This window comes from Symsagittifera roscoffensis, chromosome 7 (assembly GCF_963678635.1).
Source record: "Symsagittifera roscoffensis chromosome 7, txSymRosc1.1, whole genome shotgun sequence".
NCBI classification, from domain to species: Eukaryota; Metazoa; Xenacoelomorpha; order Acoela; family Convolutidae; genus Symsagittifera; species Symsagittifera roscoffensis.
Window position 1 is genome coordinate 32,298,134 of NC_087068.1, and position 27,160 is coordinate 32,325,293.

General features: G+C 36.8%; 2 protein-coding genes across 11 annotated transcripts in view; one reads left to right on the forward strand and one right to left on the reverse strand.

Annotated features, from left to right (window-relative positions):
- The window catches only part of LOC134850981 (protein unc-80 homolog), a 107,142-nt gene that overhangs the window by 75,476 nt on the left and 4,506 nt on the right, over window positions 1–27,160 (forward strand). For 8 of the 10 annotated variants that reach the window (XM_063866828.1, XM_063866827.1, XM_063866831.1 and 5 more), the window contains 6 exons: window positions 14,793–14,834; window positions 15,689–15,874; window positions 16,069–16,164; window positions 19,555–19,601; window positions 20,055–20,119; window positions 20,353–20,561. In XM_063866828.1, the coding sequence (XP_063722898.1) occupies window positions 14,793–14,834; window positions 15,689–15,874; window positions 16,069–16,164; window positions 19,555–19,601; window positions 20,055–20,119; window positions 20,353–20,561 (645 nt within the window). The remainder of the gene's footprint in view (window positions 1–14,792; window positions 14,835–15,688; window positions 15,875–16,068; window positions 16,165–19,554; window positions 19,602–20,054; window positions 20,120–20,352; window positions 20,562–27,160) is intronic. The other 2 variants (XM_063866832.1, XM_063866833.1) reach the window with 1 other exon arrangement.
- LOC134850982 (uncharacterized) lies at window positions 3,663–14,755 on the reverse strand. The gene is made up of 2 exons (XM_063866838.1): window positions 13,883–14,755; window positions 3,663–11,040 (listed from the first exon to the last, which is right to left on the reverse strand). Exons 1-2 carry the CDS (start codon window positions 14,084–14,086, stop codon window positions 3,781–3,783), a joined length of 7,464 nt encoding a protein of 2,487 aa, XP_063722908.1. The 5' UTR covers window positions 14,087–14,755; the 3' UTR covers window positions 3,663–3,780.

Genomic DNA, 27,160 nt, shown 5'->3' on the forward strand with positions numbered 1-27,160 from the left:
ATTAGAACCTGGGCAGCACCATTTCCTTTTTCATCTAAACGTTTTTATTCAAGTTTCAACTTGTTGGCGGTCATTGAGGAGCTCAAGGTCTCTACATTGGGAATATTTTTTTAATTGTTCGCATTTGATTTCAGTGAAAATGCGAACAGTTCCTCTTAGTGAGTATATTCTATTCATACGTCAGTGTAGCGTTCATATACATACATACACCAGCCATAAGCTCCATGTCTGTGACAGTTCTTTAGATTCCAGCTCCGTCTACTCATTAGTAGTTGACTTGTTGCTTAAGCTTAATTGCTTAAGCTCTCGAGTAGGATAATATCACTGTTGTATTCAGTTTATATTTGTCTTATGTTTTTTTTTAAATGAAAGGGTTGTGGTTTGTTTCAATCACTGAAGGCGGAAGGAGGGTTCGGGTTAGTTTTTTCATGCAAAATTAGTTACAAAACGCGGCAGAGTTGGAACCGAGCCTGAATTTGCAACCGGAACCGATTCATGGCATGTCCCAGCCCGGTTGGAAAACAAACATTTCAGGCCCGACCTTTTCCCGTTCTTAATGAAAACACGAACTTCCTAAGGTGTTAACGGAAGTGTGAAAGGTGTGAAATCTTCTAAAAGTCAGGCCTGGGCTCAGCCCGGCCCAGTTGCTGATCCTAATTTTGAGGCTCGGCCCGGCCCGTAAAAAAACCGGGCCCGGTTCCTACTGTGGTCGTCGGAGATCGACTGATACATTAACAAGCTATTTGAGTCTTTATTTGGACTGCGGGGTCTTCTGTTTCATGCGCCCCAAAATTCATGGTTTGAGTATTTTAATAAATTCACCATGATGTTCGAATCTGATTGGTTGAAATTGATTAATACTATAAGAAATCTATAGCCTATTTTCCAGCTGTTCATTCAAATTTTTGGTAATTTTGGGCCGCATAACCGGGTGTTACCACAGGACTGCTGTAATAACGAGTTTTCTCGGCTCCAAATATATATATTTTAATTTTCATAATATATCAATCTAATAATTTGACTTCGAAAAGAATTTAAAATATATTTTTGCATGCTTAAATCATTTAGTAATTTTTTTATTACTCAGGCGCTTATCAAATTGGATCATTTACATTGTTCAGGCTTACAAATTGTCTAACAGAGTCTCTATTTTTTCATAGCTTGAATTATAATTAATTCAAGTTCCGCTTTTCTTCTGCGCATTTTCCGGTAAGTGCATGTCTATGATGATGGCGTCCTTAATAATAAAGGGACGTAATGATGGAAAACAAATTTCATCTAATCAGTTTGAGTATTTAGAAATCTCAACGAAAAGGAGAAAAACTCAAGTTAAGCAACTAAATTCAGGTCGCTCAATTTAAAATTGACTGATTGCGAAATGAGCAGACAATTGAATTGTCAAATGTTGTCAGATCTGAGCCTCATTGGAACTAACTTAAGCTTAAAAGTTACTTATTGTTGAAAAAATTAAAAAAGTCGATGTGTGCACGAATTGTACAGAAAACATGGCTGTACTGCTAAAATTCACTTTCTGCTAAATTTTGGGAACTGAAAATTTTCAACTTGAAAAAAAATAGTTTGCCGTCAATATCATAAAAGGAGTTATACATGTTCTTTCGATCTTTCTCTTGTTTTTGCAATCATGCTCGTTTTCTACCTGTATGTATCTAATTTTTATGTTCCGTTTTTATGAAATCTTTTTACAAAATCTTCAACAGATCAATTTATTTTAACAGTTTTCTGTATAGAAATAATTTTTTAAACTCAAATCAACCTAGTTTTTAACATTTAATAGCTTGCGATGTATCCGCTTTTTTAAAGCGAATACATTGCTGCTTGAAAATCACTAATCAAATACCTATAACTGTTTAAGTGATCTATTTAACTGTTCGCCAATAAGCAGACAATAAATTGATAGCTATCGCAATGTCCTAAGCAAATTTTAAATTTATTATTTCATGTCTTTTAATTCCGAACTTTGACATTAAAACACATCCATTGAAAATTGTATTCTTATGTTTTAGTATTTTTTCACTTAAAATCAGTTAACACAAATAATCATCAGATTGGTTCCATTGATATATCATTATAAATCCCTTTCAATTGTGATTCAAGCGACTATTCAAAAGTTTCGGAAAATTGTCCCAGTATCGACAAAAATCGATTTCAATTTTTTGAGTTTTAGCTCAGCTTCCAGCGAGTTAAGCAGATGAGCAAGCTTATAAAGCAACCGAGCGAGAAGAATAAGCTGTGAAAATTTCAGTTAAGCCCTGAAATTTTCGTTTTATTCCAGTAAAGTTTGTTTTAGAAATTTTTTCGGACGCAATTTTGAATATAAAAAATTGAACAATTTCTTGGATGTTTCAAAAAATTCGAAGAAACTTTTAGATTTAAAAAAAAGTCGGCAAAAAACGGCTGCCAATTTTGCCTGTTTTGCTATGACTGTCGATTATCTTTAAATTTTAGGCTTTCGTTCAATAGTTTTTATCACACCACGCTTAAAAAAGGACACTAATTTACAAAAAATTGAGAACATGATTGGATTATTCTGTGCAACTTGCACAGCAACCGACATCCTTGTTATTATTTGAGTTCACTGTAATTAACGTGTTCCGCTTTTTTTCAAATTTGGCTGAGAATCGACTGTTCAAAAGCAATTTTAAACCGAGCACAAAGTCGAAACATACCCACTTTTGGTCGAGAAAGATGAAACGCAAGTCGAGCAGAGTCGAAGCATACCTGATTTTAGTGGAAGAGCACAGGTTGCGCACAGTCGAAATGTAAGTCAAACACATCTTGTCATTTGTAGGGTTATCAACTTGTCTTCACAGTGTTTTAAAAAAGCTAGCAAAGCTAATCAATATGTTCAAGCTAAATAAAAGGTCGACAACACTTATGGTACAAAACTTCATTCTACATAAATTGTCGAAAAAAAACAACACCCTTCAAAATTCCTGGCAATGCCACTGATATTGAGCAAATTTATTGAAAAATAGTTTTTGGTCGAGAGGTTTAAAACATAGTGATTTTTGTTCGGATAAGTCGGATCATATCTTTAGCCTGTTCTGCCAAACTTAATGAATATTTTGCCGCTCGAGAAACATCACTTTTTGGTCGAGAAAAAAGAAACTTATCTGAACTGGTCGAGAAAGTGGGAAAATGCTGAATTCTAAAAAGAATTTTGATCGAGACGGTCGAAACATAAGTCGAGCAACTCGTGACCTCGTGTGGTCTCGTGTTAATTGTTGAATGCTAACAAGCTCAGCTTCGCTTCTATGTTTAAGGGAAAGGTTTGTTACAACAGTTGGATGTAAATGAAGCCCAAAAACGAGACAGAAATCATGCGCTGCGCTGATATATTCGGTTTCAAACGAAATTGAGTCATGATCCAAAAATTCAAAACTGAGTCATGTTCCATTGGGCCATGATCCATTTTTCCGATTAAATTGCTGAGTTAATTTTGCTTTCCAAATTAAAAAGATATCCTTAGAGTTCCTAAATATAGCCCTGGTTTTACTATTCAGAAGATATTGATTACTTCGGCAAGCAAATTCGGGTATTGCCTGCCATTTAAATCGATAACTTTGAAATCTCCATTCATAAGTAATTCTTTTTTCATTACTTTATTATCTTTTCTCTCTTTTCAGTCCCAGTAAAGATGATGAGAATTTTAAAAAGTTCAAACTGAATTGCACTTACAGGAGCAGTACGTATCATACAAAGATATTTTTCTTTATTTCAAAATAGCGTCTCTTTCTGGCAGTTTTTGAAAGTTTTTAATTATAGGATACTTCTCACCCAGTCGAGTAAAATTTTCACAGGCTTACTGATTTTTTCAACATCCGTGTCATCTATATGACTCAACACTTCTTGTGCTCTTTCCTTTGCGCTGTCGCTCAAATTATCGCTCTGAAAGTTTTCCATTCTAACCGTCAAGGAGTCTTTGTAGAGACTTCGACTAAGCAATCCACTGACTACGTCCCAATCGTCTAGACATAACGGAGATTCGCCTAACACTATAAAGGTCGCTTTCAAAACAGCCTTGACCACTGATCCCGGTTTTCGATACGATTTAAGCTCTCGAGCCAAGTTGCGATTGAAGGATTTGTGTCTAAAGGGTTCCTGAGCTATCGGATCTTTACCTATTGGGTCTACGAAAATAGAGCCTCTGGATTTATTCATTGGAGGTGTATTTGGCTGATAAAGATTTCTTTTTGTAGTCGCTCTGTTTAATTTAACTATCAATGGACCATTTTTCTTTTCCTCATTTTCCTTTCCTGTTTTTTCTTTGTTCACCTTTTGATCTCTTTCTTCACTTTGATCATCTGCAATTCTATTAGCAGTTTCATCGACTGATTCTGATGTTTTCAGATTGATCGGCTCAGCAGTTTTTTCTGGCTTTGATTTCGTGTCATCTTCGTTTTCGATGTTGAGTCGCTTCATCTCTCGTCTAAACCGACTAAGGACTCCTAGTGGCCGCTTAAGTTCCTCGGGTTTTTCCCTTAGATCCACATTCAAATACTTTGGATCCTGAAACCGTTTTGAACGCCTATCTTTGCCGTATATTTTTGGATCTTGAGTTTTCACCAATTTGCTAGCTTTCCGCGGCTTTGGTTGTTCGCGAATGTTGAAATCAATAATCTTGGCAGTTTCAAATTCGGGAATTTCAGTGACTTCTATACTTTCGGATGTTCCGCTTTCTAATTGCCAAGGTGTTCTAAAGCTTTTCGTGAACATTCCCTTTTGCATTGTTTCTTCCAAAGATACGGCTATAGGAAGCTCCAATGATTTGTCTTCTATGATTTCGGTATCCTTTTCCATTGAGAAGTTTTCAAGTTCAACTGTTAGAAGCGCTTGACTGGTTGGTTTCAAAGATCCATTTTGTTCCGATCCCTCAATTTCGATGGCCTTGTCGAAAGTATCTACGAGCTCTTCCAGTTCTAGTATATTTTCTTCTTTGAAGTCGAGTAGTGCTTGTGATTCCGTTACTGGTCTTCCGATATTCGCTGGAGTTCCTCGAATGGTAGCTGTGTGAAAAGTTCTCCTAGGAATACTTTTAGCAAATAAAATTTTCTCCGACGAGTCACTTTCATGTCTGCGCTGGTCAAAAGTGTTTTCCAAATCTATCAATTTATCCTTATCGATTTCGTATATTTTTGCGTCATCGTTTTCAGCGCTGTCAATCATCAGAGGAGTTCCAGATCTTTCTGATTCTTTCGGTTTGCCAAAATTACTCTCGAATGTTCCCATCTGAAAAACTCCACTTTCTTGGCTCGAACTCCAGTTCTCTGAGGCTTCCGCATCCGGAGCAGCTTTCTTCTTTTTCGTGTTTGTTTTCAGCTTTGTCTGTATGTGACTGTCCTGTTTAGATCGCCGTGATGTTTCAGCCTGGTAGAGTTCTCTTCTGCTATCTGCGTAATCGGCTAATCTAGCGCTGCTCTCCAATGTTTTCGGCTTAGTGGATACACTGACAAAACTTCTGTGAGTTGTTTTGCCATTACTTTTGATTTTTTCATTTTCACTGTAAGTTTTCACGATGTCTTCTAGAACTTTGTCGTCTTCTTCTATCGTGGATCTTCGCCTGTTGTTTCTATTGTTGGTGTCCTTTTCGTTTGTTGGCAGTAGTAATGATGGCATGTGTGGCACAGGTGTTTTATGATCTTCACTCTCAACTGATTTTTCTCCCATTTTGCTTTTTTCGTCTTCATCGACTTTTGTTTCATATAGATTTGGATATTCGCTCTCGCTTTCCTGCTGTTTGTCCTCAGATGCTCGATTGTCATTTTGCTCATCAATTTCTTCATTTTCTACTGTTGTCACAACTGTGTCGCCATCAATCCGTTTTTCTTTGGTTTTTAAAAGCTCCTCCGTGTTTTCGTTTATATCGTGATCTAAGTTTTGAGCTTCCTGATTCAAAATACTTTCTTCTGAAAAGACGGATTTTTCAGACTTATTTTCTTCTTCTTGCTGATTAACTGTATTCTGCGCTGATGTTTCTGGCTGCCGCTGTGCCATGTTTTCGTGTGCTTTATCATTCATCTCTGAAAGTGGCGCTTGAACGTTTTCACTTGGCCGATCAGTTTCCGCTGGTTTTTCAACCGGAGTCTGGGACCTCGCCTCTGAATGTTTAATATCTTTACTATTGTTAGATAAGTCTGCTTGCGTATGTTCCCTACTTTTTCCCAAAACGGGAGTTGCAATTTTCAGATCTTCGACTGCTTCGGTGTTTTGGACCGGTGTTTTGGACTGCACCCGTGAAACAGTTTCAACTCGAACTGCTTCGGGGTTTTGACTCCCTTTTGGTGAAATTGACTCTTCGGAGCTCTTTGTTGGAGTTCCAATCGACTTCTCTGATTCTTTGCGAGACAAGGTCTTTATTGACGATTTGCGACTGGTTTTTGTAGGTGTCGAGATCTTTGATTGGCTACTTTGCTTGTTTAAATCAGGTGCCCTTTTTGAAGCTGATGGCGTTACAGTTGCTTGTTTGGTGGATTTATCACTGATGATGCTCTTGTAGCTCGAAACTGAAGCTCCGCCTACTGATTTTCTGCTGTTTCTTCTTCTGAGTTTGCTGGATTCTTGTGACGGAGGTGTTGGCACTATCTTGCCCTCTGCTCCTCCACAGTTGGTCGATTTCTCATTGTGTTGTAATTTTTTCTGTTGGTTTGTTCGGTTTGTTTGTTGCTGCTTTTGCTCTATGCTATCAGTTGTTTTGGTTTGAGTTGAAGCTGGCGCATTGTTTTCATCTGCAACAAAATTACTTTTTAATTCTGGTGGTGTAATAGCTTTATCTGCATTGTGAGTTGAAGTTTCTTGTTTTTTAGAGCTTTCAGACTTATTTAATTGTTCTATCAAATCGCTTTTAGCAGAAGCATTACTCGTCTTATGACTTAGCACGTGGTCATTGTTTTTTGCGCTCGATTTATTCGATATTTGTTCATTACTTTGTGACGAGCGCTGTGACGCTTCTGATACGACAGGCGAAGGCAGTCTAACAGGCGTTTCAGACGATACATAGCTGATTTGCAACTCGGTTGCTGCATAGTTAAATTCTTCGCTGATGGTGTTCTCAATTACATCTGCTGTTTTAAAATTGCCTTCATCAGCTTCTAATTTTTCACATGCTTGAAAGTCCCATTTCTCGACATTTTTGCCAGTTACTGGGGAAATAGATCTGAAGTTGTAATAGGACATTGGTAATGGGGTCTGTGACCTTTCTTCGATTACCAAGATGTCTGCTTCATCGTTAACTTTTTGATCTTCTTGAAATGTGTTGGTTGCTTGTTCCCTTTTTGACTGGTGTATCTCGAGATCTCCCGTCTCTGCTATTACCCATGCATCGACGAGACTGTCTTGTTTAGGAGATACTGCTCTCTTTTGATCATCTACTTTCTCAATAGGCTCTTCAATCGTAACAACTTCTTCACTTGCTGTGTTTGGTGAACTAGGTTGAGGTGTGAGTTCCATGGTAGCCTTCTGGTCGCCTTCATTGTTTTCCAGGTTCATCTCTTCCGTTTCCTCGGAGGTGTATTCAATTTCATTTCCTAATTGAACGTAACTGCTGGTGTAAACGCGAGGAGCTAATTTTGTTAAGTTGGGCTTATTATCATTCTCATTTGACTGAATATTTTGACCTGAGTGAAAAAATTCGATATTCGATGATGTGACCAAGAATTGCTCCATGGAAGCTTTCGATTTTTTGGTTCCAGCGGAAATATTTGATTTTTTAGATTTCAGACTGTCAGAAATTGACTGACGCTTACTGTCTGTTTTTAACGTAGCTGAGTTTTGTTCACTTTCGAGTATACTTTCAGGTGCATGGGAATCTTCATAGTTGACGTTTTTTATAATCTTCGGAGTTTCATTGATCGTATCCGGCAGCTGGGACTCGAAATAGTTTTTGAGTTTGTCATTTGAAGATTTTAAAGTCAATTCGTCGGTTTTATCTTCTTCGTCTTTCAGAGACTCACTCGCTACCTGTGCACTCAGTGCTTTCGAATCGATTGAATCTCTTCTGGAATCTAGTGGTGCACTGTTTCCGTTGTCTGAGACTTTTTGATCACTTATTTCTATTGAATGTTTGTTGCTGGCAACTGAATACGATGTTCGAGATTGGACCTCTGCTGTGAAATCACGATCATCTACGGTATCATTCGAATGATTGCTTTCAGTATTTTCAGTCGAGTTGCGGTAGCCGTTTATCGAAACGGATTTGTTTGATTGTATCTCTGATTCAAAACTAGATCTATGATCTTCTTCGGCTTCGGAAACAGATTTTTTGGATTGTACCTCCTCCATATCTATAGCAGAAATGTTCTTTTCTGTTACCACTGATTTTTCTGATTTTTCAGAAATATCCAACTGATTTTTTTGGCTCTCCTGTCTTTGGGTATTAATAGATTCTTCATCAAACTGAGCTGGTTGATCATCATACATAGGTTTGCTATCAAATATTTCTATCGACATCTCGGAAGTTTTTTCACTATTTGTCCCAACGGTCCTTTTTGCTTCTGATTGAGAACTGGTTGGATCTTCTCTAGGTTCTGATACGTCAACAACTTCTATTGTAGCTGTGTTTGGTCTACTGGGCATTGGTGTTATGTCCAGAGTCGCTCTCTGGACACCAACATCAACGCCCACGGTCAAATCCTCTGTCTTGTGAAAACTTTCTTCGCTTTCGCTCTCAAATTTCACTTCGGAACTTGCGTGAAATTGAACTTGAGACTCTGGTTCACCAACCTCAGAAACAGTTCCTGATACAGTTGATAGTTTTTTGGGTGTTTCGATTTCTTTCGAGTCAATTTCTGGCTCATTCGGAATTTTTTCATTAGTTTTTGCCGCCAACTCAAAGTTTGTCAAATTACTTGAGACGTTTTCCTCTTCTTTGTGGGAGGATAAACTGTCTATCTCTTGATTTGAATTGACCTCATTCGAATATGCTGATTCTTCAATGAACGGAGGAGTCTCTAGTTTTATTGAAGCCTCTGACTCATTTTTGTTTTCATACGACAAGTCAGCAGACGGTGTTTTCCTTGCCGCAGCTTCAAGGTTTTGAGTGCCGATTGCTTCACTTTCAATCGTTATTGTAGATGTGGCCTTGGCCTTTTCATCTTCAGTTGATGTTGCCAGTTCGAAGAAAAACACTCCGGCATTCTTGCTTTTGTCGTCATCGCCCATTTTCGAAATTGCCATGTAACGATCCTCTCCACCATAGCCTTCGCGTTTCTCGTCATCGGGTAGATCTAGTTGTTCGTTTGAATTTTGAATGGATGCTTCTAGAATATTCTCGACGTCAACAGAGTCCACATGTTTTTGGAGGCAGTTCAAAATGTTTCCCTGGAATGGCAATTCACTGTCGGGTACAAAGGTCACGACAAAAGAGGGAATGACAAAAGCGATCGCGGTTTTGGCTACAGCTTCAAACGTGGCCTCTTTCGAGAGCGCGTCACCAGGAGTGGATTGAACTGTTACCAAATAGTTGACTAGATTCGACCATTTAAGCGAAATTGGGATGAAATAATCTATGCTGAGGGCAAACTCGCCAGCATGTGGGAACTCTACTTTTGCCAGAAGCACGTTTTTCTCTTCCGTTTTCAATTGCTCATGATGCCTGTGCCCTTTTTTGCTACGAAATGGTCTTGTTTTCTGCAAATGACAGAGATTCCCAGCAATAGGTCTAATTTCCTCCCACTTTTCATTGTAGTAATACGCACAAATTTTGTACTCCATGTCAATTAGCGACTGTATCTCACAGATTAACGGTAGTTCTAACACCCCGTTTTCACACATGATTCGCCCAAATTTTGATGCTCCTTCCAGGGCGAAGTTTTTGGCAACTTGTGGCAAAATTGGCCCAAAACCAGTGCAAGATAAAATAGGCAAATGGGGTTTAGGCTTTGATGAACTGGTTTGCCCCTCGTTTTCCCAGATGACTTTGCAACATGCAGCTTCGCGAGGCTTTACCAGAAAAGGGGATTCGAGTAGAATTGGCGCCGCATCTAGACTCAACCTGTACTCCCCAGGAGACGGTAGTCGGGCAAAAACAGTGACTTCGGCAATTTTGTCTCTTTGGTCTATTTTAGTGATGTAACAGGTGTCTCCTGTATTGTGCCATTTGGTCATGTTCCAATGAGCCAAAACAACGTTGAAATGCAGCAGTCGAGAAACCGAGTAAGCAAATGTCAGTTCAACCTCCCCGTCCTGAGTGGTCACAATTGGATCCCCGCTGGAACCTTTCAGAGACAAATAAAGACTGGAAAATATGTCTCTGACTACCGGAAGCTTCTCGAATTGTCTCAGGCCTATTGGGTAAACTGTCAACTGATGTTCAGGGTTAAGTGGATAGTGGGTTTTGATCATGTCGAATGGCGCTGGACTGAAGTAGGCGTCTTCTATTAAGTGATGCTGGTCAGTATGAAGTGCGCCGGTCTTAGCTTTGGTTTTAGCTGGCGATGAGTTAGGCCGATCAAATTCGTCCGAGATGAAACGAGACACATTCAAATCTTCAGCTTCGAACGAAGTTCTGTTTCTCAGTTTCATCGACTCTCGTTTGCGTTTGATTGACACCACAGATTTGGAACTTGCTGCACTTTTAGCCCTGTTATCGAAATCATTCGAGGAAAGACTGAAACTTCTCTGGGAAGTTCTTCGACTTTCAGTGTAAGAAAATCCATGATAGTTTTCGGCGTCCGTCGCCACGTCAAAAAGATGCCAATCTGAGTGGCCTTCCGAGTCACTGACGAATGCAACGTTCCAGATGTGTTTTGATCTGTCAACTTCATCGCCTGGCTCAAACATCAGGTCTTTGATATAGCCTTCGACACGTATGCTGGGAATTTTCAGGAATCGAAGCATGATTTCGAATATGAGTGAGTAAAAGGAAGTGGACCCGTTAGCGATGTGATAGAAGAAGAGGAGAGGGCAGATTGATGAGGGCTTCAGGCTAGATGTTGTGTCTGAGATCAGATCAAGGTCTTGTATTTTGATCCAGTGGTATATAGCCCGGATTTTCTGAACTTGCACTGGACATTTCTTAGTGATCTATAAATAAGAAACTCAATCAGTGAATGATAATAATTACTGCTTTCTCATTTTTTGTTCTTTTTTCTTGAGTGTTTCCGAAAAGATTTTGATTGTTTTCACATGCCAACTTAACTAAAAGAAAAAAAACTTCCTAGCAGATATTTGTTTGGTAATTAGGGAATATCAAATTATAAATACTTTTTGAAGAAATATTAAAAAGAAATATTTAAAAGCCTTTTTTGATATAGCCTATGAATGAGTAAGTACTGAACTCTTTCATTGAGCGTTAAAATCGTATACCGTTAAATCGCTTTTTATCGAATCTCATTGGTTTCGCAGCTGCTGCATTAAACGTTCGGGGTCAAATGAAAAATATGTGCAAATTTTTGATTAAATGTCAATAAAGCAAGTGAAGACGCTCATTTTGTTCTAGTGGTTTTTAGTGTTATTTTTTCTGCAAAAAGTTGTTCACGCTCAAAGTGGTTGTCCATCTCAAATTAATTTGCTAAATTAAATTCAAACAAGAATAGCCAATTTATGTGCAAGGAGCATAAAATTTTCCGACGATTCATAAAAAATTTTTAAAAAAGGTAACCATTCGTGAAAAACTTTTAAAAAAATTTTGTTTCCTTTTTTCAAACAACAGCCGTATTCTGTGCGTGTTTCCACAAGAGAACTAACCGAACGCGTATACATATACACTTAGTAAATAGGTCATAACTGACAACAGTTGTCTTTAAAAGATAAACAAAAAATGAAAGAAGAATTTAAAAATAATTTAAAACACTTTTTTGCAGAACAATTTTTTTTCGAATTTATTGCCAATGAAGCGCTAAATAAGCTTCCTAAAACTTATTTTTTGGAAAAATAAACTAATTTTATACTAATATTTTACAAAGTTGTCCAAATCACGGCTGAAAAAGTTTTGACATGATATTCAGACGATTAATGAAGTTAACTTATCAAAAACAAAATATGATTCTTTTGGTCATTTTATTTCCTCGATATAAGACCACAAATTGGACCAAAATCTCAAACCGGGTTGTATCGACACTGAAAAAACTTTTTGAAAAAAAATTAAATTCGTTCGATTTATGAGTGAAAGTTTTTTACGATGAAATATTACTCAACGCATTCCAATAGTTGTTTGCATTCCAAAAACATAAAACACATTCGAAAACAAAGTTCCTCCCCATTTTCAATGGTCGGAGTAACAAGGTGTGATTTATTTAAAAAGGGCCAGCCAAAGCTTTTAAGAGTCGATGAACGTAGTTCAGACTCTTATATAGGTCGAAAACTTTTTTTCAGGAAAATACTTAAAAATGTTCGGGCTTAAAATTATTTTATGGCGGTTTGACTTTTGAATAATTTCTTGGTTCAATTCAGTTTTCTGTTAAAAAGAAGGTAAAATCCACTATCGAACAACATCAAAATTGTAAAGGTCACGAAAAACTTAACCGGCTTCTAGTTTTGAATTGGGAATTTGAATTTCAGATTTTCGAGCGGAAAAAAAGTTTTCACTTAATGATCCAGTTTTATCAAATTGAGTTATTGTTATCAAAAAATTGGCAGTCATAATTTTTAATTATGAGATTTTTTCAATAAAAAACAAGCCAGTATTTGTTCTGTTTACTTGCGGTCATCGACTCTTTTCCAACTGTCTGTTGGCTATGTTTTAAAAATTAAAAAAGTTTTAAGCTGGTAAGTATTTTTTTTCATCTCAAAAGATAGACATTTTTTCCCGTTTCCTTGAATTGGTCGACAATCGTTCAACTGCTTATAAGCAAAGTTTTCAATTTTTTTCTTTACATATGTCCAAAAGTTTGTATGTTTTTTTCGGAGCAGACTAGCAAGCAGTCAGCTGTGTGCCATCTTTAAATAAGTTCTTTTGCTTAGCATGCTCTGGCTTTGTTTTTGTGGAAAAATGGCCCTGTGGACAGCCTTCTAAAACCTGGATCATGCTTAGAAAAATTTCAATTCAAGGGCACGGTAATAAAATTTTTTAATTAATAAAAGATCGTGTGTTCGATCCCCAGCCTGGCCAATTACGTCTACAATAGTGGTACCACGTGAGAGTTGTAGACGCAAAATAACGGACTTGAGTCGCAAAAAAGAGCTTCGCTCAACAGAATAACTCAGTCTGGAATGTGGGGAAATATGAGAAACGGACTATGCTCAGACAGGTTGGATAGCCTTTCATAGATCCTCTGCTAATCACATAAACCAAAATTATTATTATTCTGATTTATATGAGTGACGATTAGCATGTGGCGATTATACTTCCAGCACGGGTAACTATTGTTGAATGCAGAACGATCGAGATAGGCGGCAAACGCTGACTTGGTGCTTTTCAATACAAAACTCTGATAGCCAGGTGCCCAGGTAGCCCAGAAAAAGTTCGCAGGTAGCCCAGAAAGTCCCAGAAGGACAATCGAAAATCTAGCATTGGGCTGGGTTTCCGTGCAATTTTAGTGCAAAAATTTGTGGCTCGGTTCTAGCAAGCACGCCAAGCTATCAGTCCGATTGCGTCATATCAGTTAAGTGTTACTCAGGGGCGGATCTAGGATTTTCTCGAGGGGGGGGGGGATTTTCAAAAAAAAATTCTAAAATTTTGACGACCTTTTTTTTTGTCGACCAAATTGATTTTTCGAGCTCTCCCAAAGCACTGTTTTGCCCCTATTGTAGCTAAATTTTCTGCGCCGCGGGCAAATTTTTGAAAAAACAATCAAAAAACCGTTTTTGGGCACTTTTTGAAAAATAAGTTCAAGAGAAATATATTCACACAAAAGTTGTTGGTAACCGATAAAAATAGGATCGAGAACTTGTTCTCCTTTACTGATCAAAATGAAAGTGGCCCTACCTTTTCGACAGCAGTTTCGAAGTCGTCTAGTAAAATATCATCGTGTATTTTCTCCACCAGTCGCTCAATTCGCTCGAACTTCTTCAGGTTGTAGTGAGATCGTCTCCTGATATTCGGGGTTATTTTGGGCGCAGCCAAATCCAGTAGTTCCGGCCTGGACTTAAAAACTATCCTGAGTAGCTGCGCCCGTGATTTTTCGTCCATTGACTGACTTTTTCAACAGTTCTTCTTCGGTTTTTAGACTAGTCACTATTAGAAAAATAAATCACCAATTAAGCATACAATTCAGCGGTTGTTGAAGCACGATTTTTTGATTTTTTCTTCATATCAAGCGAACAAATTTTTAAATATGTAGTTTTATCTCTCATTCAAACAGCTGAAGTTTGGTTTAAAATGAGAACTTTGAGCTGTACAAGCAGCCAAAATGTAAAACATGTACCACCTCCAGCTTGTATACTGATCAAAGCCGACTATTTTAACTCTTTACTAAATTATTCGGCTCCAGTTCTGTTCTAAGTACTATTAAGCAATTTAGATCACATATTAGAACAGCTAGCAAATGGCACAGTTGAATTTCAACTGATGATGTTCTTGTTCCCTCATCATCAGTATGATCCGCCATATTTCCCTCATGCCAAATTTAATTGGTTCTGTAAAGCTTTAGAAAACTATGCTTTTAGCCCAATCTGTCTCTCAAAATGTTTTGCTTTCAAACCGCCATCAAAAACGGTCGCTATGCATCACTTGTTACGCGTGAAATTAGTTATAACTCACCAATAAAATCACTTTTTTCATACGTTTTGACCGTAAGAAAAGGTTCTCAGTGCAACGTATAAGGCAAGTTGTAGTTTGCATAGAAATCTGGTGTGACAGTTTCTGTGTGTGAACAAAACTAACCTGTTGATTTCAGCCAATAATGTGGGGGATGATGAGCTATTAAGCAGTGGCAGTGGTATGTTACCTGTTCTTATCTAATCTCAAATAGATGGCCCACAAATATCTTCATTAATCTTAAGTGTGCTCTAGGTGTTTTCCCCCTGCGTCGGGTGCTTTTACTTTGCATCAACTTCGTAACTCCGAGAATATAGATGCAATATTAAATCTTATGGTATTATGAGTTTAAGTTTGAAGTCTTACTGCAGCTTTTTTTATTTCTGCTTCTTTTATTTCTTTGTTTTAGATAGTTATCGTTACTATGCTTTAGACATTTATGCTTTCTAATCATCGGTCGTTTTTTCGGATCTTGTTAACAATCCCCCCTTAGATTTGTAAAGAGGTACCAAATTCGTATATGCTTAGCTGATCAATTCTCTCTTTATAGGGGTGGGGGAGGGGGGGGGGGAGATTCGATACAAGGCAACAAGGGGGGGGGAGATTCGTTACAAGGTAACAAGGGGGGGGGGAATTGTTAACAAGATCAGTTTCTTCTTATCTCTCTCTATCTGGTCATATCCCATTTGCAATTTGGTCCAGGTTTACGTATAACATATAGCACCTTCAATCAACTACTTTCATGATATACATGTAATCTATCAGAAGGCCAACGAGAAGGACTCACATGACAATGTATGTTCTAGGCTTTTCTTGCTCTCTTCTGAGAAATAATCCATTTCTGAAACTGAGTTCTTGCTCTCACTTCATCACGACTTGTTCATAAAATATCATCAAAATTGCACGAGTGACAGTTTCGGTCAACACGGATGAGTTTTTGTTCAGTGTACTTACCCTAGGTGTTTGATATACTAGTTTAAGCATCTGTTTTTTTTTTATAATTATGGTTACCTGTTTGTTTATTTACTTGTCTAGGCGGAACCATAGCAGCCTCCCATCTCACCAACTTTTCCTCCCTTCGCAACGCGAGGAAGAAGAGCCAGGACATCTCAGCCGGCATGACCCTCACCCCGAATAGTGCCGGCCCCAATGAGATTGAATCTGGAGGACCAGATGCATCAGCCGTGCCCAACAACAACTCAGCCTCTTTCAAAAAGAAGGGTACACACAACATTCATTTCTACAAGTGCTCCTCTAAACCGCTCTCCTGCTGTTTTTAGCCCCATTATTTGGTGGTTAGTTTTCAACATTTAGTTAACACCGCGACTCACCGTGTTTCTCACAAACAGAAAATTATTTGACCTTTGGTTGTCAAATTTAGACCGTTTTTTTTCTAGCGATTGTTTTGTTTGCAGTGGATCAGGAAATAGGCTTCTTGAAGTCCACCATAAAGGCTGCCAGGGGACAGCGCAGGAGCCAGTACAAGAACAAGAACAAAACAGACCACGGAGGTAGGTGGCCTATTTTTTTTCGACCTGCCGTTAGAAAGCCACCTTTGAGGGGGTACCAGGCTTTCTCCGCAAGTGACTTTTCAGCTCGAGGTTCCTAATCATTGAGAGGCTCAGATGCACGTTTCTCCCTTTGGTCAGTTTGTAATTACACTGCGATCATCTTAGTGTATTATTACGAACCTTCTTTCTTTTTCACATAACTTGCAAATTAAAGTGTTCATCAAAAGTGTTCACTTATTTGGAAATTTCACTGTAGCATTAGACATTGCATAGCATCTGTTCTCTGCTTTTTGTGGCTAGTGTTTGTTAAGGAAAAAGCTTCCATGGCTGAGTGGTTAGTGAGTGAGACTCTTAATCTCTAAATCGAAGGTTCGTCTCTCATATGTTGCCTAGTTTTTGCAAATTGGATACTTATTTCTACATTTTTTATTGCATTTTATAGAGGTTCTTTTGTCGTGTTCTCGCTAGTATTTTTAAAACTATGTAATTAAACTATGACAAACTTATATCAAGCATCTGAAACTATACAAAACATACATTCAACTGATTTTTCAACACATTGTTGCAGTTTACGGCACTGCATGTAACTGGATATGCAAAAGCTTGAATGTTCTAGAAACAAAATAATCGGAATGATTTTCTAATCGAAAAAAAGTCACAGCTGTAGTATTTCTTATACTTCTTTCAATTTAGGCTCGATTTGTTTTTCTACTTTTTAGATTCATCTCCGATTGAATTAATTCTTTCAAGATCGGGCTCACTTTTTTCTATTGCTTTTGGCCGAGATATTGAAAACAAGTTTTTCGCCAATCAGATGGACTGGTTAATTATCCTACGTGAAAAGGAGACAACGCGACGAAAGAGCCCCCAATCTTTTTGCAATCCTTGCAAAAGATTTTACGTTTGTAAAAAACTATGGCAGGTACGAAACTGAGAAATTGCCTTGATAATTTCAATGTTTGATTTTAATTGCTAGGAAATCAAAAGGTTGCAAATCTTAATTTTATAAAAGTTATAAAAAATCAGTGAAAATGGAAGACAATCTGAAGGAAATTCGCCCAAATTTTTCCAATTTTTTCCCCACTCGCTCAGTCGAGTTCAAACATTTTCCTTGTGTTATTTATCACTATTTTTTCCTTTGAATAAAAAGTTTTTTATTAGGAATACCAGATTTGACAGCGGTAAGATTCTGATGTTTTTTTAAACTTTATAATGAAACTGCTTACCTCAGACTTTTTTTGGCTTATAAGACACTTTTTCAACCACTTTTAAATTTTTTTTTGAATTGTTCAATCAACCCTTTTATTTTATCTTTTAATACAAATAACAATTTAACTCTAGGTACAGATCGACTAAAATCATTGATCATAACTAGTAGGATGTCTATGCATCATTTATTTGCTACGAGAAAGAAAAAGTTCTTTCAGCGAGCACTGTTTCTTTCAGTTAACTACCTCAGAATATAATGAAAAACGTAATTTTTTTATTATAAAAAGTGCATATTTACCAACTATTAGGACGTTTATGGCTTATGTAATGTCTTGAAACAAGCAGACCACCCAACAAAAATAGTCGGTCGCTGTGCAAGTAGCACGGAATATTCCGATCACACTCGAAAAAAAAATACAAATAAGGTTTTTAAAAAAATTACAACTAGTTTTTGTGCATGATGTGATGATAAAAATATACAATGGCGCAGAAAACCCGTGAATAAGTTACAATTGACAAGACAACTGTTGTCTCCGAAAAGTGAATAAGAAACACGAAATGATAAGAAATCAGAAAATTGTTTCTAAAATTTTGGTGTTATCTCTCACTTTGCTCGCTCAAGATGGAATTAGGTTATTGTAGGAGTTATATTTTTTCGACCTAACTCACTTTAATTAGTGCCCAGCAATTGTGCCAATTCCCTGTATTTGTGTTCTGCGCTGATTAATTTTGACAATATAAGTGTCATGGGTGCCTGGAACTGCTTGTTTCTTTCCTACTGTTTTTATCCGCAAAAACTGTAGGGCAGTGATTCAAATTCCGCAGGTTGTTTTTTGCACGTATTTGCGGAATGCAGTTACCCTCTTTGCAAGCAACTAGCAATTATTTGTTACATAAACGTAGCAACTCAAAACTTCAGATTTTTTATTTTAGCGGGAAATTGACAAAAACACAGATTTTCAAAAAGTTTTTTATTGAGCTTAGCTGTTACCTAGTTGTCTACATTTAGTTAAAAACTGATATTTTGAGGTTTTTTGTAATGCCAATTTGGTCGTTTAGATTGTTGCTTGTTCCATTCATTACGTGCTTCTGAACGATGTAAGTGTTCACTAAAAAAATGTCGCGTGGTCTTTTTTTCGCGCTCATTTTTCCTTTCGATGGTTTTTGATTATATTTTTTGAAGCTTGTTTCAAAACTCACTTAACAACTGGGAGACCAAATATGCCCATCTGAAAATCCTCAAAAGCTAACAAGGATAGCCAGTTACTGTGCAAGTAGCACAGAATGTTCTGACCCTAGTCTTAAAAACTAGTTTTTTTTTCTAAGTAAGTGTAGTTTTTTTTCTGCGTGGTGTGATGAAAGGATCTGAAAGAAGAAATAAAACTTAGACATGATCGACAGTCATAGTAATCTAAGCAAACAGAACAACATTTTTTGGGTAAAAACGCCCAGAAAAACAAAAAATATATAAAACTATTTAAAAAATAAACAATTTTTTTTTTTTTTCAATTTTTTTTTTGCAAAAACTTTTGATTCCCGTTAAAAAAATTCACAAAAACTAACCTAATTTGAATAAAAACTAAGTTTTCACGGCTCGAATTAAGCATAATTAAGTTATTGTAAGCTTGCTCGTTCGCTTTATTCGCTCTTATTTAGACTAAAAGTCAAATATTATAAACCTGTTTCTCTCATTACTGGGACAAAATTTTGGAAACGAATTACGAAGACGAGTTACGACTGGAATTGATTTTTTATGGTTTATCTATCAACGCAATTTATGGTACCTGATTTTGCGTGGAAAACAAGAAAAAGAAGAAAAACACAGCCGAATACAAAGTTCCTATCCATTTTCAATGGTCGGATCAGAAAAAATAATATTTGACTCTTAGTACCAAAAAAGATAGTAACTTTCAGATTCCCCAGCATAATTAGAAATTTCGTTTTAATCTGTTTTTTTTTAAGTTGTGAGTTTTATTAACAAAATTTTCGATCTTGACGTTCTTAGGACTATAATTTGATGGTCCATGAAAAGTGAAATTAGGGAAATTTTCAATGAAAAATCATACTATAATTAATTTTTAACGTCAATTTTTCATTTGCTTAATTTTCATAATCTTAACCATCACTAGCAAATAGATATAACCATTACTAGCACTTAGGGCAAATATCTGTGACTTTCAGGTGCATCGACTGATGACGATTTGGATGCAGATCCAGACCAGAACCACGTCAGTTTCAGTTCGAATATTAACAGTTTTTCATTTTGTTCAAGGGCGGATTCGACCCCCTGCCGACCCAAAGGGTCCCCCCTTTAGTACTTTTTAAGAAATCCATTTTTGGCCAACCGACCCTAAAATTTTTCTAAAGGCGCCTTGGGCGCCAATATATCTTAATTTTGAGGGGGAGCGCGCGCCAAAAAAACGCGATTTTTTTGGTCAAAGTTTTTCCAAAAATGGCCAAAAACGGCTTTTTTGACCTGTTTTTCAAAAATTTGCCTGCGGCGCAGAAAATTTGGCCAAAACAGCGTCTTTTTACTGCTTGAGGAGAGCTCGGAAAAATCAATTTCATCGACCTAAAAAATAATGGTCGTCAAAGTTTTCGAAAGTTTTTTGAAAATCCGCCCCCTCGAGAAAATCCTAGACTCGCCACTGATTTTGAGCATAGGTCTGTGGCTGTTTCAGCGAAAAAGCGTTGTGGAGAACTGCCATGGAGAGGTGAATGCAAAACCTTTGAAATCCATTCTGAGGTGAGTAAATCGAAACTGAATGTTTATTTTTTTATATTTTTGTTTGTTTTTCATAATAATAAAAACTTGCGTAAATGAGGCCGAAGATGAAATTGAAATTGAAACTGTCCATTCAAAACTACGAGCACATTTACATCAGAGTAATTCTTTGTTTGGCACTTCAGCTGGAAAGGGAACTATGTATACGTTAAGACATGAAACATTTTGGCAGCTGTTCGTTCATGTTAATGCAGGGACTCAACCTGCAAGAGCAGCGAGGACGAAGGAGGCAGTGATTTAGTGCCAAGTGGCAGTGTATCTAATAAGCCACCAGTAGTGTCTGCATCTGGGTCTGGAAAACTGACTCTGGCCATGAGGAGACTGTCCGAACAGCTCAGCCCCAACTACTCACTCAGCAGCAGCAGACTGGGCGCCGGAATATACACCAAAATACCCACCACTGGTAACCAAACTGATCCTGGCTCACTATTTTACACGCTTCTGAAGTTAAACTTTTGTTTTAAAGCTCCAAAAATGCTTCAAATGTTCTACTGTTTTTTTCTGGGAGGTATCTTCTACCTCGCAGGAAAAATATCAAAAGCATCCCAGACTTACGAGTTTTTTTATGTACCGACCAGCGCAAATATGGAGGAACTTTGGGTTAAGTTCAAATTCAGGTAGCACAGATGAACTTCAAATGGCGTGGGGTGGTATGCCTCATCGAAACCCTTTCCGTCGTGATTCCAATTCCAAAAAAATTATGAAGTTTTCAAGACAAAATGTTCAAATATAGCAGAAATTCGCTCTTTTTGTTCTCTCAATAACCTTCAAATTTTTTCTATCTGCATTAAAATAAGCCATATTCGGACATTTGTATTGCCAATTACTTAAATCGTTGACTTTTCAAGTTGTTTATTAGCCTTTGAGTGTGTTAACGCCTTCAAGGATCCACCCTGGAAGGTAAGCCTAAAAAAGGCTTAAAAAAGTTTTAGGTTCTAAGTTGAACGATAAGAAAACGTATCGCTTATCCTAAAAATTATGTTGCGCATTGGGACAAAACACATAGTGAGGACTTGGTATATGATTGTATTGAAATGGAGGATATGAAAAGCCGAATATTGAAAATAAAATTGTACAACAGTAAGGACACCGCTATTGTTAACAATCCTCCTGATTTGGAATGTGATGATAACTTAACTGAGATTAATTGAGCTTTTGTGTGTGGCGAACTTCACTTTTATGTAAACATTAGGGACATCAAAGCTTGTCATTATCTGGGTTCGACGTTAGAATCTGCCATTATTGTAAAAGTTATCTACTTTCATCCAAAAAACTTCACATGGAGATCAAAAAGGCAACTTTTCAACGTGAAAGGCAACAAAGATAAGTCTATTTATTTGACTGAGAGCCTTGCCCCTTTTAGCCGAGAACTTTTTTGACAGCTCGGGACAAGGGAACTGAAACAGTGACTAATAATGGCAAAGTACAATTGGTTGTTCCAGATGATAAGGGTAGAGTTACGTTTCGTCCTCTTTATTCGAAGAAGGATATTGATCAACTTGAAAAAGTTGCCCTCAAAGTGAAATATTGACCTTCTACTGGACCTGGTTCAATTTTGAATACCAATGACGCTCATAACTCTGATTATAATGCATTGTTATAACATGATGAAAGAAAACGGCATGCTAATTTTTCTACGAGCTTCTCACCTGCAGGAAAAACAATTAACTGCAATCAATAGTTGATGCTCAATCACTTTGACTTCTTTCTTAAGACTTTTTTTGCCGACATTTAAAAAAATTTTAAATGAACAAATTCCATCAAAAAATGCAACAAACTAGACTTTCTCTCCCTGAAAATAGGATCTCTCTCAGAAAATCTGGATAATTTTTCATGCTATTTGGAGAAACAGACTGTTGAAACAGAATTTTGTAGTTTTACCGGCATCAATGCCTCTTGCAAAATCTTTCGAAAACAAAGCATTCGGTTATGGAGATTTTGTTATAAAACATAGGTGCCACAAAATTGACCTCACTTTTCATTGAGTTTCTTTGAAGACTTTGAGAAGCTACTTGACACTTTGGCGAATAAAAATAATGAATTCTAGGAAAAGGGAGATTTTATTATTGACAATAAACTAGAGAGTAAGATTACGCGAAACTTTTTTTTAATTTTCATTGATCATGCGGGTTTGCCTCAATTTAAATGCAATGTACCAACGCGAATCGGACAGACTCGAGATAGCTCCCTTGACCATGTTATCACCAACTGTGATTTTATTGATTAAATTGCGTATAATCTACCCTGCGATATAACGGATTACTACGTATTTTCTCATGTCACCACTAATGTTTTGTCACCAAGGAAAGTCTTGACAACTTGGGCTTTAGCTAGGTTTGGGAAAACCTCGCATGTCGATACAGTTTCCAAATTTTAATTCAAACTTCAAATAGCTTTGACAAACTTGATTGAGTTCTAATGTAACAAAAGACTTTGCAAATCAGCTTTGCAAACCGCTTCTGATTTGCGTTTTCCCATTCATGAATGTTGTACCAAAAAAGAACTCTCACGAAACCCTTGCCTTAGTAGTTCATTTTAAAATCTTGTTCGTAAAAGACCGAAGTTTCACAAACAGTACACGTTAACCAAAAAACTGACGAGCATAAGTGCTGCAAATATGTGCGTAACTGAACAAATAAATTTATTGCGGTATCAAAAAACAAAAAATCAGCAAGAAAACCTTCAGGAGCTGCTAAAAGATAAGATCAAAGAATTTCACAAATTCATCAAACGACATCGAGAACCCAATTTAAAAACTCGTTAGTGCAAGCTCGATGCGAATTAGACTAACGTTCATTTTCCAGGTCTTGGAATTTATGACAAATAGATAATTGATTCGATTTTTTCCATGAACCTGCCGGGTTTGCAAAATTCAGTATTTTTCCCCATTAGACACTACTGAAGTTTTCAAGTTAATTAATTAATTTAAAAATTCAAGCTCAGTAAGTGTTGTTAGAGTTAACAACACAGTTTTAATGATTTCATTCCCTGTGGTGTCAGAATATTTATGCATTTTTTAAATAACTGTTTCAGTGAAAAATTTCTCCCAAGTTCATTTGAATTGCAAAAGTTTTATTCATTTATATAAGTTTCTGGTATTGTGAGGATGATGTCACTTTTTTGTTCTATTTCTCAGTCGATTTCTGCGGAAAATATTATCATCTAGGTTAATGTTTTCATTTGGCAAAAACCAAAGATTGTGCAATTTTCAATTTGGTTTCAGAAAATATTGCTCATCAAAACAAGCAGTTTTGAAGTCGACTGAATCAATTAGGAAGAATATTGACAATCGATACAAAGTTTGCGGTGTAATTGTTGGTTTAAATAAAGCTTTTGATACCGTCAATCATAGGAAGCTATGTTAAGCAAAGAATTTGCTATATTTTTTTCAAATCGTGTTTAACCGAAAACAAAACAATTTATGACTATAGGAAAAAAACTTCTAGAATGTCACATGGTTGCATAGGAGTTCGTCAGCGCTTATTGTTTGCTTCTATCCTTTTTACTCTACATTAAGGATATGACTACATTTTTTGGTACCAACCCGTACCGAACTTTTTGGCCATAATCATATCTGATCATTGTAAAATCATGCAAAATTCATGTCTGTAACAGATGTGCAGCATGTCTATATTCGGCATGCACATACCTGCATCAGACCTGCATCAGGTGTGCTAACTGAAGATATGCTCACACCTGCAGCATACACGATCATGCCTGAACTGAACATGCTCACACCTGCAGGATACATGATCATACCTGAACTAAACATGCTCACACCTGCAGGATACATGATCATACCTTAACTAAACATGCTCACACCTGCAGGATACATTATCATACCTGAACTAAACATGCTCACATCTGCAGGATACATGACCATGCCTGAACCGAATATGCTCAAATCGGTATCTTCAGTATTAAAAGATAATTAAAGAAATGGTTAAATTGTAACAACATCATAAACTCAGCTTGATAATGTGACACTTTACTTCAAATTTTTAGTTTTTTTTCAGATTTTTTCTGACATCGGTGAAGTTTTTTGTTGAAAATATACTGTAGTGGTTAGATGCATCTTTCTTTAATTGCAAGCAGGGAGTCGTTGGTAGCGGGGCGTGTGGATACTTTTCTCTGTTTCCTGTCAACATAAAACTAATTGTTAGTCAAAACTTCATCACTTTGAATAAATGCTTAACAAATAAAACTAGACAAAAATCATGCGTTAAAAAGTAGTCGCATATTTGTTGTTAATTTATTCAATGAGATTAATAGTTTCAACCATTCAAATCTTTTTAATTTATTCGCAATTATTGTGGCTACTGGTTCGCGAAAATTGAAAGATTATTGGCCAAAAAATTTTGTGACGAATTGCTTCAATTCAATGCTTTATAGTTCAAACCGGGGATTCTTAGTTTTTCGACTATCCCTCCCGTTGACCCCTCGAAACTAACCTGACTTCCTCTTTTTTGGGATGTAGATGCGACATAATTTTCTTCATTTGAAGATATTTGACTCGAGGAGGTAAATTTGGATAAGCTCATTTCAAACAAAATCTGAAAAAGTGAATTTTTAACAACAAAGACCAATTAGTCAAGATACGAAGTAATGTATAAATAAATATGAGTTTGTCAAGTTTTCAGTCAGTCGTTATCATGTCTGCGACAGGCATGAACATGTTTCACTCAGGTCTGATCATGTAAAATCCAGGTACGACCACGTCTGTAGAAAAATACGCATGCTCACTTGTGAACAGCCCTGCATTATGGGGGAACAGTCCTGAGAATATTCTCTCCCCTGCTAAATGGATGATCAGCCGTGAAATGGCACAAAAAGATCAGTACGGGAAAAGACTCAGTTGGAATATTTGCTTACAACAGCTGCATAGCGGTGTTTTCCAAGCAGGACACATCAGTTCTAACTCATATTCTTCACAAAACGAAATCGAAATTGCCCGGCAGCTTAAGCTTGTCACGTAAATTTTTGGGGTTACCTCTTGTTAACTGGTTAAAATCTAAAAAGCCTTGTGGAAGTTGTCGGCAACGGAATTTCAAAATTTATTAGTTGGCTTTTCAAAAAACTAATCAGGCCACTCTCAGAGACTACACCTCAATTTTTTTTTCTTGAATTCTTTACTAGAAAGAGGCATAAATGAGGAACGTAGAATATAATAGTTTCGGACAACTACATACAAGTTTTGGGTGATATTTTTGAAGTTTTTTCTCTTGAAAAAGTGATTGTCTTTTGGAGTTTGAAGTCTCTCTGTTATTAATTTTGAAAAAAGTATGTTTTGCATCTATTTTATTTTCTTGAAGTACATTTTTTTCTTCGTTCTCAGTGTTCCAAAAAACTGGTCTGAATTTTTTTTGTTTGGAATCAAATTTGGCGTCCAATTTAAGATGTTAAGTATACATCTTTAATGAACCTGACATGACTGCTCGTATCAGTGTAAAGTACTGAATGTTCTGACTGCATTTCAGTTGGTCTCGAATAGCTTCTGGTCAGTTAAGTTTTGGCAAAAATATGAACTTTAGGCTGATAATATCAAAGTTTAAGCGTTATATTTTAAGTCGTGTAAGGAATTAATGAGACTAATAAGCTGCCTCAACTCAATTTGAAATGACTCTGTAGTGCGGCATGATTCGCTACGATTAAAGTATAAAACGAGCAGCTTTGACAGACATTAGGCAGATTACTATAGGGGTGTGCAAACACGGCTGGGCCCATGCAGATCAAGGGATCGCTCCCCGAGGGAGGAAAGAGTTTTGTGAATCTGGTCTGAATAAAAAAACCACTCCGAGGATGTGTATTCCGCAATTCGGAACAATAAATCTGTTTCTTGAGTTTTGTCATTTTCTCAATTTTTTTTTCTTGAAATAATAACTGTGGTCGGAACATCTTTTCTACTTGCACAATAACCGGATACTATCGTTTTAACATCAATGTTTATGAAAGGGTGGATTATTGAAACTCAATTGTGTGGCCAAGACGCTTGCAGAACTGCTCTAATTAGGTTTTTGTCAAAGGTCGATTTGCGTCCAAATACTTTTAGCCGTTACCAGTTTCGGTGCACACTAGCAGTCATTGTTCGGTGCACACTAACTAAAACTGAAGCCAAAAACGAGCAGTGTTCGAACATTCTCCAAAGGCTCCTCGGCATATTAATGAAACTGTTTTTGAGTGAAAATGGCATAATAGTACAGATATTTTGAGCCGGTACAAAAAGCAGAAGTGTTTTTATAATGTCACAAAGTTAATTTTTTTTGTCGACGAAGTTAAATTTATTTAAAAAGTAAACGCTTTCTTGAACTATACAGTGATCGCTTTGCTGAAAAAGATGACACAAGAAAAGCATTATTTGAAAATTTTGTCCGCCCAAATTTCCAACCTAGCTTCTAATTATATGAGAAATTGGTTTGGGATTAAAGAGCTGGCAGACTATATTTCTGAACGACGAGTCAAGAATTTGCGTTTGGTACGTTTTCCGTGAGTTTCCAAGGACTCTTTTTTTGAGAATTGATGCGATGAGAATTCGCTTGCTTTTTGACGACACTGTGCAATGATTATTTGCTGGAATTATATTTTGTGTTTTGAAGTTTGTAAGTTGAGAGCGCATGAGAATGAATTTGACCGGCTTAGTTTAGAGAAGAATTTTGTTCAAATTGGCGTTTTTTGACAATTTAGGTTTATCGGCTTAGTTTTTGGTGCTAATAACTCTGGTTAAGCGTTCTAATTAATCGGAAAACATATACAATTTTTATATAAAGTTGAATTAAGAAGAAGTCTCATTATCACCGAGATAAGACGCAGTTGCATAGATGATATTTTTCGGGAATTAAATCAGTAATGGAATTACTTCGTATAACATTTACTTTTTCCGATTACCTCGAAGAAAAATTTAGACTTTTTAACTTTAACTACAATTTTTGACGGAATTTTTTTTATATCGTTCAAAAAATATTGTTGTCCTGAGCTCGAAATTATTTTACCTGTGATTATTTTTTT

Excerpts from the sequence above, each read along its gene's own strand:
- LOC134850982 (XM_063866838.1), bottom strand. The coding sequence starts at position 14,086 with ATGGACGAAAAATCACGGGCGCAGCTACTCAGGATAGTTTTTAAGTCC. Across the intron at positions 11,041-13,882 it reads TCGAAACTGCTGTCGAAAAG|ATCACTAAGAAATGTCCAGT; the intron begins GTAGGGCCACTT and ends TCTTATTTATAG.